This window comes from Medicago truncatula, chromosome 2, assembly GCF_003473485.1.
Source record: "Medicago truncatula cultivar Jemalong A17 chromosome 2, MtrunA17r5.0-ANR, whole genome shotgun sequence".
Taxonomy (NCBI): Eukaryota; Viridiplantae; Streptophyta; class Magnoliopsida; order Fabales; family Fabaceae; genus Medicago; species Medicago truncatula.
Genome location: NC_053043.1, coordinates 18,634,182 through 18,650,542, shown reverse-complemented (window position 1 = coordinate 18,650,542; position 16,361 = coordinate 18,634,182). Strand labels below are relative to the sequence as shown.

Here is a 16,361-nt window from a genome sequence, read left to right as displayed (position 1 = left end):
TTTTTGCTTTCTAAAAATTTAATGGTATTTCTTATCCATTTAGATTTGATAATATAAGTGGTACAATCCAAGGACAATGGTAAAAGAAACTAATTTAGATAATGATGTTCATCATATTATAGACTAGACAAGGAATAAAAGAGAGTTTATGGTTTTATTTTACATACTTAATAGAAAGGAATAGACACATTCATTCATCTGGATTTCATGAAGGCCCTTGATTTCGTTCACTTTTGCTACTTATGTCACCACTGTAACCTTCCCAATTTTTCAAATATCCCCAACCTATTTTATTATTTGATCTCCTCCTCCTCCTCCTCCATCAAGTTCACTTTCTTTATCGTTTCCACCTTCGATTTGTTCACCTCCACCTTGTGCACCTCCTTCACTACCATTTCCTCCTGTGCCTGATCCACCTTTTGATCCTCCTTTACCACCCTTTCCTTTTACTCCATGGCTTGTCCAACTTCCACCCGGGGGTCTCCATGAAACTTTTAATTTGAATTCTTCTATTTCACAAACTGCATAGTAACAAACATTTTTTATTAAATATGATAAAAGAAGGAAGAAATTATGTGTGTTTATTTATGTTTTATATACATTCTTTCTCATCTTTGGATGGCTCAATTGTCACAACAGAGATAAAAATAAGTTCACAAATAAAGGAGACAAAGATAATAGACTTTGTGTTCATCCTTGATCAACTAAGATTAGATTGTAGTTAAATATGAATACAACCATCAACTATTTATAGTGATTATCGGACATGATACGTAAAACATTAATTAAAAGATTTTGATTAGATTATATATATTCAATGAAAAAGATAATATGATATAATTTGTCTTATTTTGAGGATATTAAGTCATCAACACCTATTGATCCATTTAAGGGTTAAATTGGAACATGTAGCTCTTGATTATATTAGGGAGATTATGACTTATAGTTATATATTCGTATGTGTTAGTGTAAGAGGCTAATGTTTTTATGTTTAAGATTAGCAAAGTATAATGACTATTTATTTATAGTATAAATAATTTCTTTATTATGTTTATATTAAAGTGTTATAAAGTCCCTAGTATAGTTAGTCTTTTTAATTGAGCGTTAAGCATAGTTTTGAAAACCGGACCGGACCGGCCGGTCGAACCAGTCCGACCGTGAACCGGAGGGGTAACCGGTTCGGTTGATATATTGGATCGGTCATGCATTTAAACCGGTGCGAACCGGTATGAACCGGACAAACTCGGTTAAAACCGGCGAACCGACGGTTTAATGAGCTGATCGGTTTTTTAATGAACAATTGTTTAATATATCAAAAAAATTTGAAAACTGGTGCAGCTGGGGATCACAAAGGTACTAAGAACCACTGCACCACTTCTGTTTGTTGTGATAAATTGTTGATTCATATTGATTATATTTTATTTCAAAATACCATATACTAAAACTACACCATTTCCATTCACATTCAAACTTGTATTTTGTCTTTTTTTTTGCATAATTTGTATTTTGTCATTTTTTTTAATAACTTGTATTTTGTCTTTCTTAGAAGAAAAAAAAGAAACATGTATTTTCTTTTTATTTTTTATTTTATCTTCATAATATATTGTATAAATGAACGTTTCTTTTTTTTTCAAAGTGTTTCAAATTTACTATACTCATTATATATATATATATATATATATATATATATATATATATATATATATATATATATATATATATAAGAATTAATTTATGTGTTTGATCATATAATAATATCAAAGTAGATGGACTTGAATTTAAAGAACAAATTTGAGAAATTATCTTAATTTATCTGGTGATTTTTTCAAACATTTATTAGTGTTATGTTTTTTTGTATAGCCCGAGTCATCTTATTTATGGAGACCGGGTGATAATCGAGTCATCCGATTCTTTCATGTGGTTCGACCTGCGACTCAGTGGTTCGACCAGTGACCCAATGATCCAGTACCCCTTCCGAGTCGATGATCGAGCCGAGTTTTAAAACTATGGCGTTAAGTATGACTTAATCATAAGATATAAGAGCATTATTCTAAAAGTATTTATAGTCAAGTTTTAGTGCGACGTGGAATAATAGTAGTGCATGAAGACTATTATGGATGTGAGATATCAAGTCATGGACAATGGCGGATCCAAGACCCTAAGTTAGGGGTTGCAAAAAATTTAACTTCATTAATAATTTAGTTTTGACAGAAATTTTGTAACACCCCGATTTTTAACAGTGCGATTTTTTTTTTTAAAAACACGACACTACGAGCAGAATATATCAATATTACCATATCCTTCAAATAAAACCAGCGTAAGTATTTTAAAAAATAAAAATATTTATAACGAATTGATACATGTGGATAAATGGTCATGTCCAATATACAACAATATCAAAGATAATGTATGTAATCTCAAAATAAGATTAGGTAAGATTAGTCCAACATGACATCATGCACTGACTCAAAGACATGTTCCAGTGTAGTATGCAAAAGGAAATACTACCCACACGTAGGCAACATATCATGAAGCTACTACTTAGGAGTAAAAAAATATATCCATAAGGATAACCAATTGTTGAATTTAGACAAGTGTACAAAATTGTTTATCAAGTAGTGAAGTGTAAGTAGAGTATCATATTTATAGGGATTGACGTTTCAACTAGGCAATTCAAGTTACTTATTTGGAAGAAAAAAAAAACAGTAAATTAAAACAATACAATAAAATAAAAGGTAGGGGTGATTGTAATTTGGTTTGTTTGCACAAAGCAAGAGTTTAGGAGTAACCTATTTTGATTATAGAATGTGAGTGGCGGTTAGAATTCTTCAAATCTCCTCTATTTTTGTTTGAATAAATTAATGGTCAAGATTTATTCAGATATTGGATTTACGTCTTTTATTTACGTGATGAGTTCCTAGGGTTTTATTTCCTAGCATTTCTTGAGTTTCACCTAGTGATCACATGGGTTTGTACATGTGGTGCCTTACTCTCTCAGAGGTCAGGGTTTATTCCCCTCCAGCTTTCAAGTTGTAACCTTGAAAGTGTCAAAACCCTGATCAAGTTTCTAGTGCAAAAACACTTAGATAAATTCCTATAAACTTTCATCTTAGAATTTCTTAAGTGTTTTAAAATCATTTGTATTAAGCTTAAATTAGTTTATCTCTCTTTGAGTATGAAGTTTAAACAAACATCAATTTTTTGTAAACTCTGATCATGTTGGATTGAAGGAAGTCCTCAAGGAGAGGCAAAAAATATTAGATATGGTGTCTAATTAATTTTGAATAAATTATATTGATTATATGGTGAAAAAATATCTCAAATGTGAGGGGACATGACATAATTCCTAGTTGTGGGGTGAACCAGAATAAATATACGTTTTTATTTTTCTCTCTATCTTTGTTGCTTTTTTTTTCTTCCTATCCTCTGATCTATTTTAAGATAGAAAAGATTTTTTAAAAATAACCAACACAATTCAGCCCCCTTTCTTTCCCTAAAAAAAAAATTCAACCCCCTTTCTTCTATTTTTATCACTTTCATTGTCTACAACTCGCTCGATATAATTGAGTTATATAACATGGCATAACTAGTAATTGACATTAATAGATAATGTTAAACAAAATCATACAACATGAAAGCATGGTATTTCATGTCCATTTAACTTTGATAATATAAGTGATACAGTCCAAGGGTATCGATGAAATGCATATTAACTTAAAGAAAGATGTTCCTCCAATTAAAAATTAGACATAGGGTAAAATAAAGTCCATGATTTTATTTTAAATATTATCTTGGATACAGTACACACATGCATACATCTGGTTTTCATTATGGTTCCTCATTCCCTCCATTTTCGCTACCTCCTTTTTGTTCACCCCCACCTTGTGAACTTTTTCCACCACGATTTCCTCCTGAACCTTGTTCACCATTTTTTCTTCCTGCACCACCTTTTTCTCCATAGTTTATCCATCCTCCCCCCCATGGTTTCCATGGAACTGTCTCAACTTTTGATATGACGTCTTTTGTTGCCCCAACTGCAAATTAACAAACACTTTTTATTATTAAGTACAATAAAATAAGGAAAATTTGTGCATTCAATTAATATACACATACATACACTGTTTCCCATTTTTAGATTGCTCAATTTCTACAACAGAGATAAACATTAGTGTACAAATAAAGAGTTCAAAGATTAAATGTTTGGTTTTCATCCTTGATTAATTCAATTAAGAGTATATTGTAGTGAAATATGAATATGACCGTGTGTTACTTATAGTGATCATTGGACAAAATATATATAAAAGACAAATAAAATAATATCATACATACCATTTGGCTTATTGTGAGGATAATAAGTCATAAACATCCATTAATCCATTCAAGAGTTAAATTGGGACATGTTTATCAAATGAGGTAAGAATGTTATTTACACAATGACAACTAATAAGTGGTTAGGATTAGGATGTTTGATAATTTCTTTAATCTTAAAAATAGTTAGAGGCTATAGCAATATGTAGAAACATAATAAATGTTAGGCTAAACTTCACTTTTCGCCCTCTAAGTTTCAAAATGTTGCGATTTTGGCCCCCTATTAAAAAAAATGGCAAAAGTGACCCCCTATGTTTAGGGAAATATGCTTTTTTGACCTCATAACATTAGGGAAATATGCTTTTTGACCCCTTATCTTTACAAAAAGTTGCAATTATGGCCCCTTTTTTGGGACACGTGGCGTCTTCTCAGCAATTTTTGGATGAAAGGGGCCAAAATTGCTATTTTTTTAATAGGGGACCAAAATTGCAACATTTTAAAACATAGGGGACGAAAAGTGCAGTTTAGCCTAAATGTTATCAATAACCAAGGTTGTCAACCTCTCGAGTTATCATTTAAATGCTTATTATTAATTTACAATTTTAGGTTACTAAACAGGTTAATATATATAAATTCTCTTTTTGATAAATTCCTATGAGGTTAATTGATATATAAATTCTCTTTTTGATAAATTCCTATGAACTCGAATAAACTCTATAAATCGCTAACTTTCAATTATACTAGGGAGTTTACAAGTTATAGTTCTATATTGATTTGGCCTTAAAATATAATATTTTGTTTTGCAATATATTTTGTTGGTGGATTCTATGATGAGGGTTCAATTAAGTCCCTCACCGGTGGAGTACTAGGAAAATCACCATTATTTTGTAGTGTTTCAAGTGAGAACCATTATTTTACTAAGTTACTAGTGTGGTAATTATTTTGAGCCGGTAAATGATCGTTGTTATTATTTTACCGTTAAGTGAGTAGAAACATTTTTGAATTAGTTAATGAGTGAGTTGAGCCACTAAAGCATTAAGGGTTAAGCCCATTTGAGAGGAGCCTATATAAGTTCTAGTCTTTAGAGAGAAATAGGTTTTCATTCATTTCATAAAAATTTGAGAGAGGTAGAGAGAGAAAGTTCAAGAGAAGGAGCTAAAGGGTTAGAAGGGAGAAAGTTTGAAGAACCAAGAGGTGATAGAGATTCTAGGAGCTAAATTGAAGTTTTTGCTAGGATTATTGCTTATTGAGGTAAGGGGGTTAGATTTCAATCATAATCTCTTAGTTTAATTTCTTCCCTAATTCTATGCATAAGTGCTTATTTGAATGAGTGATTATTTTTCACTTAATTGTCGAAATTCGTGCTCTTGTTATGATGATATGTTTGAGTACATGAATTTGGTGATAATTAAATTGCTGTAGATGAAATTGCATGTTCATAATATGTGAAAATGGGTATATTGTAAATTGTGCTCTAATTGTTAAATTGTGTTATGTTGTTGTTGAAATGTGGTGAGATTCATGTTTAATTGATGTTGTTGTCGTCATGAGATACTGTTGTTGATGATTCATAGCTTGGTGTTCATAATCATGGGTTTGTGATGTGAATTTAGTTGTTGTTGTTAGTTTTGTGAAATGGGTTGATTTGGTGAATCATGTTAGAATGGAATTTGTTTACATGTTTAATACGTTTTTGAAAGCCCTTTTAAGTTCTAAAACATGTAAACAATCTTTGGAAACATATTTAGGCGTTGGGCGATCAAAATTGGGGATTTTGGGTGAAAAAGGGTTGGAACCTGAAAGTTTTTCTGTGGAACTGATGACTGTTCACTTAAGCGAACGGTAAGCGAACAGCCATAGAAAGTTTCTAGAACTTGGTTGCTTAACCGAACGATAAGCGATCGGTAAGCGAACAGCTACTGTAAGCTTATGGAGCTTAGTCGCTTAAGCGAACAGATGGACGCTTAAGCGAACGAGCCCAGTTTCAGCAACTTTTGATTTTCGTTCCGGGCATTCGGGGATCAATCCAAGCTTTGTAAAATACTTCTTTCAACTTGTTTAATCTCTGTTTGTACTCCTAAACCTACTGGAACATGATTAACTTATTCAAACTTGGGATTTTCTATTTGGGTTGAAACTTTAACTTTTGATAATTTTGGATTTTGTCGGAAATGAACTTTGCTGAACTAAATCGGGTTACAAGCTTGGTCTACAGTCCATGTGGACTTAGGTAAGGCTTCTAAAGTTGGTTTAATGTCTTAATCATGTCAAACTTGATTTTCGGGTGGGAATGTGGAATATGTGAACTTGGGATTTTCTCATACGAACTTAGGCTAACCTTTTGATGTGATCCTAATATTCTCTCTCTTGAAAAGAATAATAAAGTCATTGTGGAATAAAAGAACCAAATTAATTTTGGGTTCAAAGTCTTATTTTCGTAGGTCATGATATGTCTGTCTTGTTTTGGCTATATCTGGAGCTCTGGATGTCCGTTTGAGGTGATCTTTAACTCGTTGGAAAGCTTACAAAATTCTCTACATTTCATCTGTTTGAGTCAAGAGCAAATTCGGAATATTTAATGGTGCAGAATGAGCTGTAAGTAGAAGACGTGGTTAAAGTATGTTAGCTGAAGAATTAAAGGTGGTGTTTGTGGAAATGTAACGTCTAGCCATAATAAGCATTCACAAATCAATGTGCAAATGAATATGTAACCTTCTCATGCATTGATCAGCCACCAACTTTAAAGATCCAATTAAATTGTAACCTTTTTTGTAATAACTAGCCACCTAGGAGTTATAACACTAATTATGTTATGATTGTAAGCATTTCAGCATCCAAGCCTATTTCCTATATAAAGGGGGCGAAAATAATGAAGGGACATGTAGAATTTTGATAAAAAAATACACTTTGTGTGTTGTGAAGCTTTGCTTCTTTTTGGTTCTGGATTGAACCATGTATTGATCTTATCAAGAAACCACGTTTCTTGTGGCGATCCTCTACCAAATTAAACATCTTCCTTGGATTGGGAACTTGTTTGGTTATCATTTCTGTCTATTTCCACCATTCTTCAAATTTTATTATTGTATTTTATCCAACATTCACAAAAATACAAAACTAAAATTTCAACCTATTTTTTGTTCTTCATCAAGAGAGAGAATATTAGGATTAAGCTCATGACTACATGAGCTTAAGCTCATGACTACATGATTGATTAAGATTGATTTGTAACTGGCTTAAGCTCATGACTACATGATTGATTAAGATTGATTTGTGAGTTTTCAAACTTGAACAAATTACTTTGCTTTGAAAAATATCAATGTTGCCGTTTTTGCCACTTGATACGGACTTTGTCGAAAATGGTTCTTTAAAGCCAATTACCTTATAAATCTTTCGTGAATAGCTTTATATGATTATATGAAGATATGTGAATGTTTTACATGTGTTGAATATGATGATTATCATAATGTGTTGTATTTTCTCCTTTACTTGAATTGTGAGAAATTATATGGAGTTGTTGAACTATATGATATAGTTGATGTTGATTAATGCATATATGTTGATTGATTGTGATATTCTTGATGAATACATATATGTTAATTGATTGTGATATTGTCGGTGAATGCATATATGTTAAGTGATGACGATGAGTTGGTGATTGCATATATGTTAAATGATTGATGATGATGTGGTGATGACTCTTAATTGATTTATGACTTGATTGATTGTGTGGACGTAAATACTTGATAATGCAATTGTTGTTGAGGTGATCAATATAATTTGAGGTTATCCTTTATATTGTTGTTGAATATTATGAGGTGATTTTGCATTGTCGAGTCTTTGCTTGTATGTCCATGCATCATACTCATGTTGAGTCTTGATGTTGTAAAAGAGGGTTACTCTTTTACTTCGGTGATAATGTAAGACGAGTGTGAAATCTTACATATGATGTTTTTGTTGCATCATGGGTGACGACCTTGAGGTGATTTGGTACCACATGCATATATGTGTCGGGAATAGGCGCATATCATAATTGTCATGAGTCTTAATTGTTTACATGTGAATGGTGATTGTTTGATGATAAGTGTGTTTGATGAATACATACTTGTGACATTTGGATTGATTGGTTGATGAATTGTGTCATAATTGAATATGTGACTTGATGAATTTGTGCATTGGTGAAATTGTTGAATGATGTGATATATGTGGATTGTGTATATATACATTGGTGGATTTTGTTGATGGTTGTAAATAAATGATCTATGCTCTAATTACATATCTTGCTTACTTGTGCTTATACACTTGATGAATCTACTTAATGATAAATGTTTTGGTAATAGTGATGAGGTGAGAATTGTATATGTGTATATACATATATGTTTTGGTGATTCCTTTGATAATGATAATTACTTGTTTATAACTTTGGAATGATAATTGTACTTATTGAGTTAAGTATGCTAAGTGAAGAATAAGGTGAGTAATCCTTTCATTGATTGATGTTGATAAATGACGAGCTTATGTCGATGACTCGTTTAGAGATTGAATATGCTTGCTATGCTATGTTAGTAATGTGATAGCTTGAGGTGCATGGAATGGGGGATAATAATCATGTGATGTTAGTATTCTAGGAGGGATGGGTATGTATATGTGTTATGCATGAAATCCTTGAATGCTTATGTTTGATTATGTTGATTATGATTGATGTGAAGCTTACCCCCAGTGGTTTTAACCGCCTACCTGTTTGTATGAATGGGTAGACAGAGTGCAGGAGTATTTTGCTTTTGGTGATTGCTTGGATAGCGGGAGTTAATCTCCGTTATCGGTTCTTGGAGTCTTAGATTAGGCTCTGATTAGAACGTTGGTATTTATGTCTTCGTTGAATTTATTTATTATTGAGATTTTACCCATATGTTGGGACTTGAAGAATTTATATGATGATGTATTTTGATCTCATGACATGTATACTTTGGAGATGTATGTTTTATATCCGCTGCGACTGTTGAGAATTTTTTTATATGTCCATGTTGTTTTAATTTTGATGTGAAGACGTAGCATCTATTTCTTGAATAATTATATTATTCGCGTTGTTACACCATGCGCCTGGGACAACATTCCATGCTACCCCAGCCGACCATGCGCCTGGCAGCGGATAAATTCCATTTTTCTTCTCTTAATCCCTAAGTAACTTAATGCTATAAATAGAGACCCTTGCCCACAATTTTCTTCATTCATAAACATTGACCGTTCAAAGCAAGGGTCAAGCATCAGATTCAAGGCGGAATTCCTCCTCCTTTTATTCTGTCTAGGGTATATTTTTCTTTTGTTTTGTTATGATGTCTATTGCCATGAGCAACTAAACCTCTTTATTAGGGTTCCACGATAAACCCCTTCTTATTTGTTGAAATTTATTAATAAAGTTTTCTTTCGGCTTATTCTTTTTAGGGTTAATAGGCTTTTATCCCCTTTGTAATTTTTTTTTTTGTTTTGGAATACCCCTTAGGCCAGCTGACTGTGCATTTTCGCTGATGTGGCACACTGAGTCACCGTTTTCTGATGACGTGGCGCGCTGACTATATAATTTTTTATTGTGTACACGTGGCATTTGTGATTTTTTTTAAAAAATAATTAAAATATTTTAAAAAAATGAAAAAAATTAATAAAAATGAAAACAAATGCTGAAAAAATACCGCAAAAATGAAACAATTCTGAAAAAATTAATAAAAATGATTAGAAAAAATCAGGTAAAATGAAAAATAATGAAACAATTCTAAAAAAATTAATGAAAAAAAATCTGTAAAAATTAAAAAAAAATGGAAAAGATTAATATATATCGAAATTGTCGAAAAAATTATAAAAAAAAAATATGAATTAAGTTCCTGAAATATTTTAAATTCCTGAATTTTTCCTTTTTTTTATAAAAATTCTAATAAAAAATAACACTTCTTATAAAAATTTCAGGAACTTAAACTGTTTCGAATTTTTTTAAAATAATAAGAAAATATATTTCAAAATTTAAAAAAAAAATCAATTTTTTTTTCAGGAACTTGATCTTTTTTAGAATTTTTCAGGAACTTAATTAAGATTTTTTTTAAAATAATTTTTTGGAAAATTTTGATACTTATTAATTTTTCCATATTTTTTCGTTATTTTTCATTTTATGAGATTTTTTTTAATTTTTCCGGTATTTCTTCAGATTTTTTTCATTTTTATAAATTTTTTCTGAATTTTTTTAATTTGTAAGAATTTTTTTCCGTTTTTTTTTTAAAAAGAATCACAAATGCCACGTGTGCATAATAAAAAATAAAAATAATTATACAGTCAGCGGGCCATATCAGCGAAAATACACAGTCAGCTGGCCTAGGGGGTACTCCAAAACAAAAAAAAATTACAAGGACGAAATCTGACAAAAAAATAAGTTGTTTTATTTCTTAAAAGATAAATTCCAATTAAAGACGAATGGGGGAATTCAAGGAAACCTAATTGTTGTTAATCATCTGAATCACAAAAACTTAATCTTGCATTGAGCATGGCAATTCAACCATACAATTCTATTCATCTTCTATTACTTCTCACTTTTAAAATAAGTTTTGCTAATTATTGAGTTGAACGACAATCCCTGTGGAGAATGATACAATATACTACTTTACTATTTATGATTTGGTGTACTTGTCAATTTCGTTTATGAGAGAACAGGAACACAATACAAGTATGAGAGAGTTGCACAAAAATTGTCAAAAAATAGTTGTACAAATATCATTTCTCTTTTACAAATCCAAACAATAAATCCTAATCACTTATCACTTATTCGTTTCACCACATACCACCAATTCATACAGAGAATAAAAACTAAACATCATTTGAATTCATATTCAGTAAAATCACATACTACATGCAATCAGAAGATCTTTAAGCACCCGATCAAGATCATATAGTTTTAAATAAAGCATAATTTTATTGGTAAATTTTCCAACACCTTGAAATTTGGTTGAATACCCATACCTCGTAGATAAAATTCGCACAAACTTTAGTTTATTTTTTAAATAAATTAATATAAAAATCTGACACACAAAATTTTATAAAAATTAATGTTCATAATTTATACGTAATAGCACAATAAAATTTTTATATGTGTTATATGTGTAACAAGAGTGGAAAGCTTGACACGTAAGTGTAAATATTTTTCTTTGATATATCTACTTAACAGAAAAACATTAAGGAAGGAAAATTACTATTTTTCTCCGCATCATTCCAGCTTCATTGCAATTTGCACGCACGCCACTCTCCCGATACTCTCTCTATGGCATCATCTGATTCCAACGCTACCAACATGCTTCAAGCAATTCGCTACAACCGTGGGTCTCTTCAGCTTCTCGATCAGGTTCTCATTTTTCCTCTTAACTTCACCTTTCAATTTCATTCATTTTTTTTTTTGTTATTGCTGATAATACTTGTTTTTGTGCAGACAAAGCTTCCTTTAGAAAGCGTTTACTTGGAAATTCGTGATTCTAATGATGGCTGGTTAGTAACATAGTTTAGTTTAAATCAAAGGGTGAAATTTTCTGTGATTTTTATTAGCTCTTGTTATGCTTTGTGTGAAGTCTTGAAATTTGGATTTTAGTATGTAAAGTTATAACAATGACTCATAATTTGATAATGGTGTTTATATATATATATATATATATATATATAAGTTTGATTATTTTATAGCCAATAGGGTTTTAAACAGGGCCGCGGTTAAACCACTGAGTGGAGTTGGCTTGAGATTTTGGAGTCTACTCCTCTCAAGTTCTCAAGGTCGATCCCCCCCGGCTGCCACTTTTGGTGGGCCAGTCCATACAGAGTTTTGTTTTCACTTTAAATGGCCCCGCAAATGGATGGTGGGATTGGACGTCTCAAGATTAGTCAGTCCTTGGCTAGATACCAAGTTTTAAAAAAAAAAAAAAAAAAGGTCGCGCTTGGGTCGTGATCCTTGGTATTATGGAGAGTTACGGTCAACTGGGATCTCCGATACCTCAATTGCGGTATCAGCCACATTTAAAACTGTCATGTCCTGGCTCAGATTGCAGTTACATATACCTTTTTTTAAACTCTGATAGCTAGCCTGACTGGGTTCTTTTGGCTGCCTTGTGATTCGTTCGGAGTCAAGCTATTTACACTTTTCCTCTACCAAATAAAAATAGTAGAAGAGTTGAGTATACATCTTTAACTATTAATTGATGAGAACCATAATTTTATTTTAATTTAGAAGCTTTCCTTAGCTAAAAGCTAATCCAAATTAGGTCTAGATAATTTTCTTGAGTGGTCAATTGTAATGTTTCTATCAAGGATTTAAATTGGAACCATGGTTGTTAATCGTTTATTGATGATGCACTTTTCGGTCCATTTTTGAAATGATATGTTGTGTCCGCCGGACGTGATGCAGTATGGGATTTTGAACCCTTGTTATTGAAGTAGAAATTGACGAGAAAAGAAAGTCTATCAAGTCTGATTATTATCTGTTTTGTATTTTTGATTAGTGTATGAGCGTACACTAATATCTCTATATTATGACCTTCTCAGGAATGCTATACGAGATATGGTGGTCCGGGGAGCACCTGCTATTGCTATTGCAGCGGCACTTTCGCTGGCTGTGGAGGTGTCCAATTTAGATGATTTTAATGGTTCTACTGATGATGCTGTTTACTTCCTGCAGAAGAAGTTGGACTATCTTGTCTCGAGGTATTTTTTTCCATTACCTGTTTTACCAAGATATCAATCTACTTATTGTGGACGATCCTAGTCACGTCGTTGCCTGATAAATAAATAGCATTTGGCATGTTGAAGTTCCTCTTTAAGAAGTTGAAGTTCCTCTTTAAGAAGTTGAGGTTGTTGTCATGAAGTTCTTTTCAAGCATGAGTTTAAGTTTTATTTTCTATCTTCATGCTCTTCTAGTCGGCCAACCGCGGTGAACTTATCAGACGCTGCGACCAAACTCAAAGAAATCATATCTAAGGCTGCTGCTACCACTTCAGAGGCCAAGGGCGTGTTTCAGGTGCTTCTGAGATTTATTATAGATTTATAATGACGAATTCTTGTATAAACAAGGGAAATTTTGTACTCTTTTTACTCTTATTTTTTATATAGCTGATCAAACCTGAATCTGTTGAATTATTTTCTAGGCATATCTAGAGGCTGCTGAAATAATGCTTGAGGATGATGTTGCATCAAACAGAGCAATTGGAACTTATGGAGCTAGTTTTATTCAAAACCAAACAGAAAAACTGAAGCTTTCTGTTTTGACCCATTGCAATACTGGAAGGTGCCTGCTACAATTCCATCACTTATTATTATAATACAATAAAGTTTAAACATAAATATCGTTTTTTTCTGCTTCATTTGATCGACAAATTGATAAGGTGTCTAGTTGTACTCAGTACTCACATGCATTTGTGTTTGATTTGTTACTCAGTTTAGCTACAGCTGGATATGGTACTGCTCTTGGTGTAATTCGTGCACTTTACAGCGGGGGAGTTTTAGAAAGGGCTTACTGCACAGAAACACGCCCCTTCAATCAAGTGAGTGCATTTTTCAAAATATAGTAATACTCGATTCTCTTTTGCGAGAAGATGCACATTAAAGTTTCCCCTTCAACAATGTGATATGTGTGTTTTAATCTTTTCGTTTATGTTCCATCTTCAAATTTCAAGTTTCAAAATATGAAATGCATTTTCTGTATAAGAGCATTCAAATTTCAGATATACTTCAATTCAATTGGTATCATGGTTCGTTTAAATCAGAATAGGAAAGAATTTGTTTTGAATCCTGTAAACTAGATTCCATTAACTGAGTCAGAGAATGTATGCCGTGATGATCATGCCAGTTAGAGATCACGTAATAATAATAATAATAGTAATAATTTTTTCCGGCTGGTTAGAGGGATTAAAGATGATGATGGAATTGATTACCTGAACCCTGAAGTAGTTTTGGGAACACATCTCTTTAATGTAGCTTTTTACCTGCATGTATCTTGAGAATCACTTCTCCATGAACTGCTTCCTGTGAAACTAACAACAGATTAAAATTGTTTTGGGTTGATGCTTACATATCATAATGCTTAATCGCAGGGATCCAGACTTACTGCCTATGAGTTGGTACATGACAAAATACCAGCAACTCTTATTGCAGATTCTGCTGCAGCTGCATTAATGCAAGCAGGGCGTGTGGATGCTGTTGTTGTTGGCGCAGATCGTGTCGCATCAAATGGTACTTTGTGTTGAAATGAAAGTGAACCATAATCACGTGTTTTCTAAACCATAAAAGCTATCGTTAGATTTATTTTCTTTTAATTGGCATTGCAGGTGACACAGCAAACAAAATTGGAACCTATAGTGTTGCCTTATGCGCCAAGTTTCATAATGTACCTTTTTTTGTGGCTGCCCCCTTGACTTCCATCGATCTATCACTTTCTTCTGGACAACAAATTGTCATTGAAGAGAGATCTCCCAAGGAGTTGTTGAACATGCGTGGAGGACTTGGAGAGCAGGTTGCTGCCTCAGGAATATCTGTGTGGAATCCGGCTTTTGATGTTACACCTGCTAATCTAATATCTGGGATCATCACTGAGAAGGTATGTCTTACCTCTTCTGTCTCTTGCATGGTTAGTATTAGGTTCATTTGCTCTTTGTCCTCTGACCATTATTTGTTCTTTGTGTAGGGTGTCATTACAAAGACGCCTGCTGGCGATGCTTTTGACATAAAAGCTTTCGTACAGAAAACAGGTTAAGGGTGGAATGTATTCAGTACTAATGCTCTATGGTGTGATATGAAATGCTATGTTTCACCCATTGTAGATTTGAGTTGAATGTTTTCAAGGGGTGTTGTAGATCTACTCATTCAATATAACTATCCCCGGAGAATAAATGGTGACCTGGTTAATAAACAAGTAAATGAGAAATTGGCGGCTACCATGACTTGCGTCGATAAAATGGAATGGTAGTTCTCAGAAAAACAGGACATAGTTTTGTTTTGTTTTTTACAGCAAGACATAATTGTATAAGATAACAAGGTTCTAAAAATATGTAATGCTTCTTATGATGTCAAATAAATATTATATTCTAGGGTGCTTATACAGTGGCCTTCCTCGAGAGTAGTCAACCCATGCATTCATATCCTTCTTCCGCCTCTCTTTCCCCACCTCACCAAACCAAACCATCATGACATCCCGGTTAGTGAAGAAGGGAGCTGCCTTGTGGTTTTGGTTTGATGAAGAGGGTGGTTTTGTATTCTTGAAGAGGAAAACCATGTTAGAGTTCCAACATGGAGTGAGAATATTTTTTTGTAGGAGACCACCCTAGTTAAGGTCTTTGGCACTTCCAGAGTATCTCCACCTTACTGTGATTTATTTTTAGTCAGAAAAGTTGTGGTTGAAAAAATGAATTGACAGATGTCTGAATGGCGCGATTTTCTAGAAATTGGTTTCATTTTGAATGAGTGTAACTGAATTTAATCACAGATGGTGTTGATGTAGTATGTTTGCATTGGAAACAAGAAGAAGAAATGGTGAAGATCAAAAAGAGAGATGAAGTACAATGTGGAGTGAATTTCTATTATTCAACTCAAGATGATCCGATTACACTTAATTATTTATAACAGTAACTAATGAATGATTACCAGGCAATCAACAATTTTTTATGGCTTTGATTTTAACAATCTGGCTTTGATTTTAATAACTGACATACATGATTCCATGAACCTATTCCTAGTACTACAGCAAGTTCATTGAGAGAATGCTGGTCAACCTCAGATGGAAAACACATGTTTTTTAACGACAAATGTTAGTAATTAGTTGTTAAATTAGTTTTTTTTTTTCTCCTTTTAAAACTTTGAGTATTTTTAAAATACCAATATTAATGCACTGTTTTTACAAAATATTTGTTTAATTCATGTGAAAACCCGTTAAATTAATTTTCGGCATTCCCATCGTAAATTTTATGTCCTTACATCCACAGGTACAATTTTTTATGTCCCAATGGTTTGAAATCGATATATAAAATCGATATCATAAAATTGGAAAGAAA

General features: G+C 32.5%; 3 protein-coding genes across 3 annotated transcripts; 1 reads left to right on the top strand and 2 right to left on the bottom strand.

Annotated features, from left to right (window-relative positions):
• LOC11441659 (glycine-rich protein DOT1) lies at window positions 1-757 on the bottom strand. Its single transcript, XM_003595273.4, has 2 exons — window positions 601-757; window positions 1-521 (listed from the first exon to the last, which is right to left on the bottom strand). The coding sequence occupies exons 1-2, from the start codon at window positions 692-694 to the stop codon at window positions 286-288; spliced, it is 330 nt and encodes a 109-aa protein (XP_003595321.1). The 5' UTR covers window positions 695-757; the 3' UTR covers window positions 1-285.
• A 2,855-nt stretch (window positions 758-3,612) lies between these two features.
• On the bottom strand, window positions 3,613-4,278 carry LOC11444438 (5'-3' exoribonuclease 2). Its single transcript, XM_003595272.4, has 2 exons — window positions 4,118-4,278; window positions 3,613-4,034 (listed from the first exon to the last, which is right to left on the bottom strand). The coding sequence occupies exons 1-2, from the start codon at window positions 4,209-4,211 to the stop codon at window positions 3,829-3,831; spliced, it is 300 nt and encodes a 99-aa protein (XP_003595320.1). The 5' UTR covers window positions 4,212-4,278; the 3' UTR covers window positions 3,613-3,828.
• A 7,238-nt stretch (window positions 4,279-11,516) lies between these two features.
• On the top strand, window positions 11,517-15,420 carry LOC11438158 (methylthioribose-1-phosphate isomerase). Its single transcript, XM_003595270.4, has 9 exons — window positions 11,517-11,683; window positions 11,768-11,823; window positions 12,865-13,023; window positions 13,237-13,336; window positions 13,464-13,603; window positions 13,754-13,859; window positions 14,409-14,547; window positions 14,643-14,911; window positions 14,999-15,420. Exons 1-9 carry the CDS (start codon window positions 11,603-11,605, stop codon window positions 15,065-15,067), a joined length of 1,119 nt encoding a protein of 372 aa, XP_003595318.2. The 5' UTR covers window positions 11,517-11,602; the 3' UTR covers window positions 15,068-15,420.
• Window positions 15,421-16,361: the final 941 nt, after the last annotated feature.

What these genes read in the sequence shown, in the direction of transcription:
- LOC11441659 (XM_003595273.4), bottom strand. Translation starts at nt 694, where the DNA reads ATGAACACAAAGTCTATTATCTTTGTCTCCTTTATTTGTGAACTTATT. An exon ending in ATCCAAAGATGAGAAAGAAT is followed by an intron (nt 522 to 600) that starts GTATATAAAACA and finishes GTTACTATGCAG; the next exon opens with TTTGTGAAATAGAAGAATTC.
- LOC11444438 (XM_003595272.4), bottom strand. Translation starts at nt 4,211, where the DNA reads ATGAAAACCAAACATTTAATCTTTGAACTCTTTATTTGTACACTAATG. An exon ending in ATCTAAAAATGGGAAACAGT is followed by an intron (nt 4,035 to 4,117) that starts GTATGTATGTGT and finishes GTTAATTTGCAG; the next exon opens with TTGGGGCAACAAAAGACGTC.
- LOC11438158 (XM_003595270.4), top strand. Translation starts at nt 11,603, where the DNA reads ATGGCATCATCTGATTCCAACGCTACCAACATGCTTCAAGCAATTCGC. An exon ending in CGTGATTCTAATGATGGCTG is followed by an intron (nt 11,824 to 12,864) that starts GTTAGTAACATA and finishes TGACCTTCTCAG; the next exon opens with GAATGCTATACGAGATATGG. An exon ending in AGATCGTGTCGCATCAAATG is followed by an intron (nt 14,548 to 14,642) that starts GTACTTTGTGTT and finishes TTGGCATTGCAG; the next exon opens with GTGACACAGCAAACAAAATT.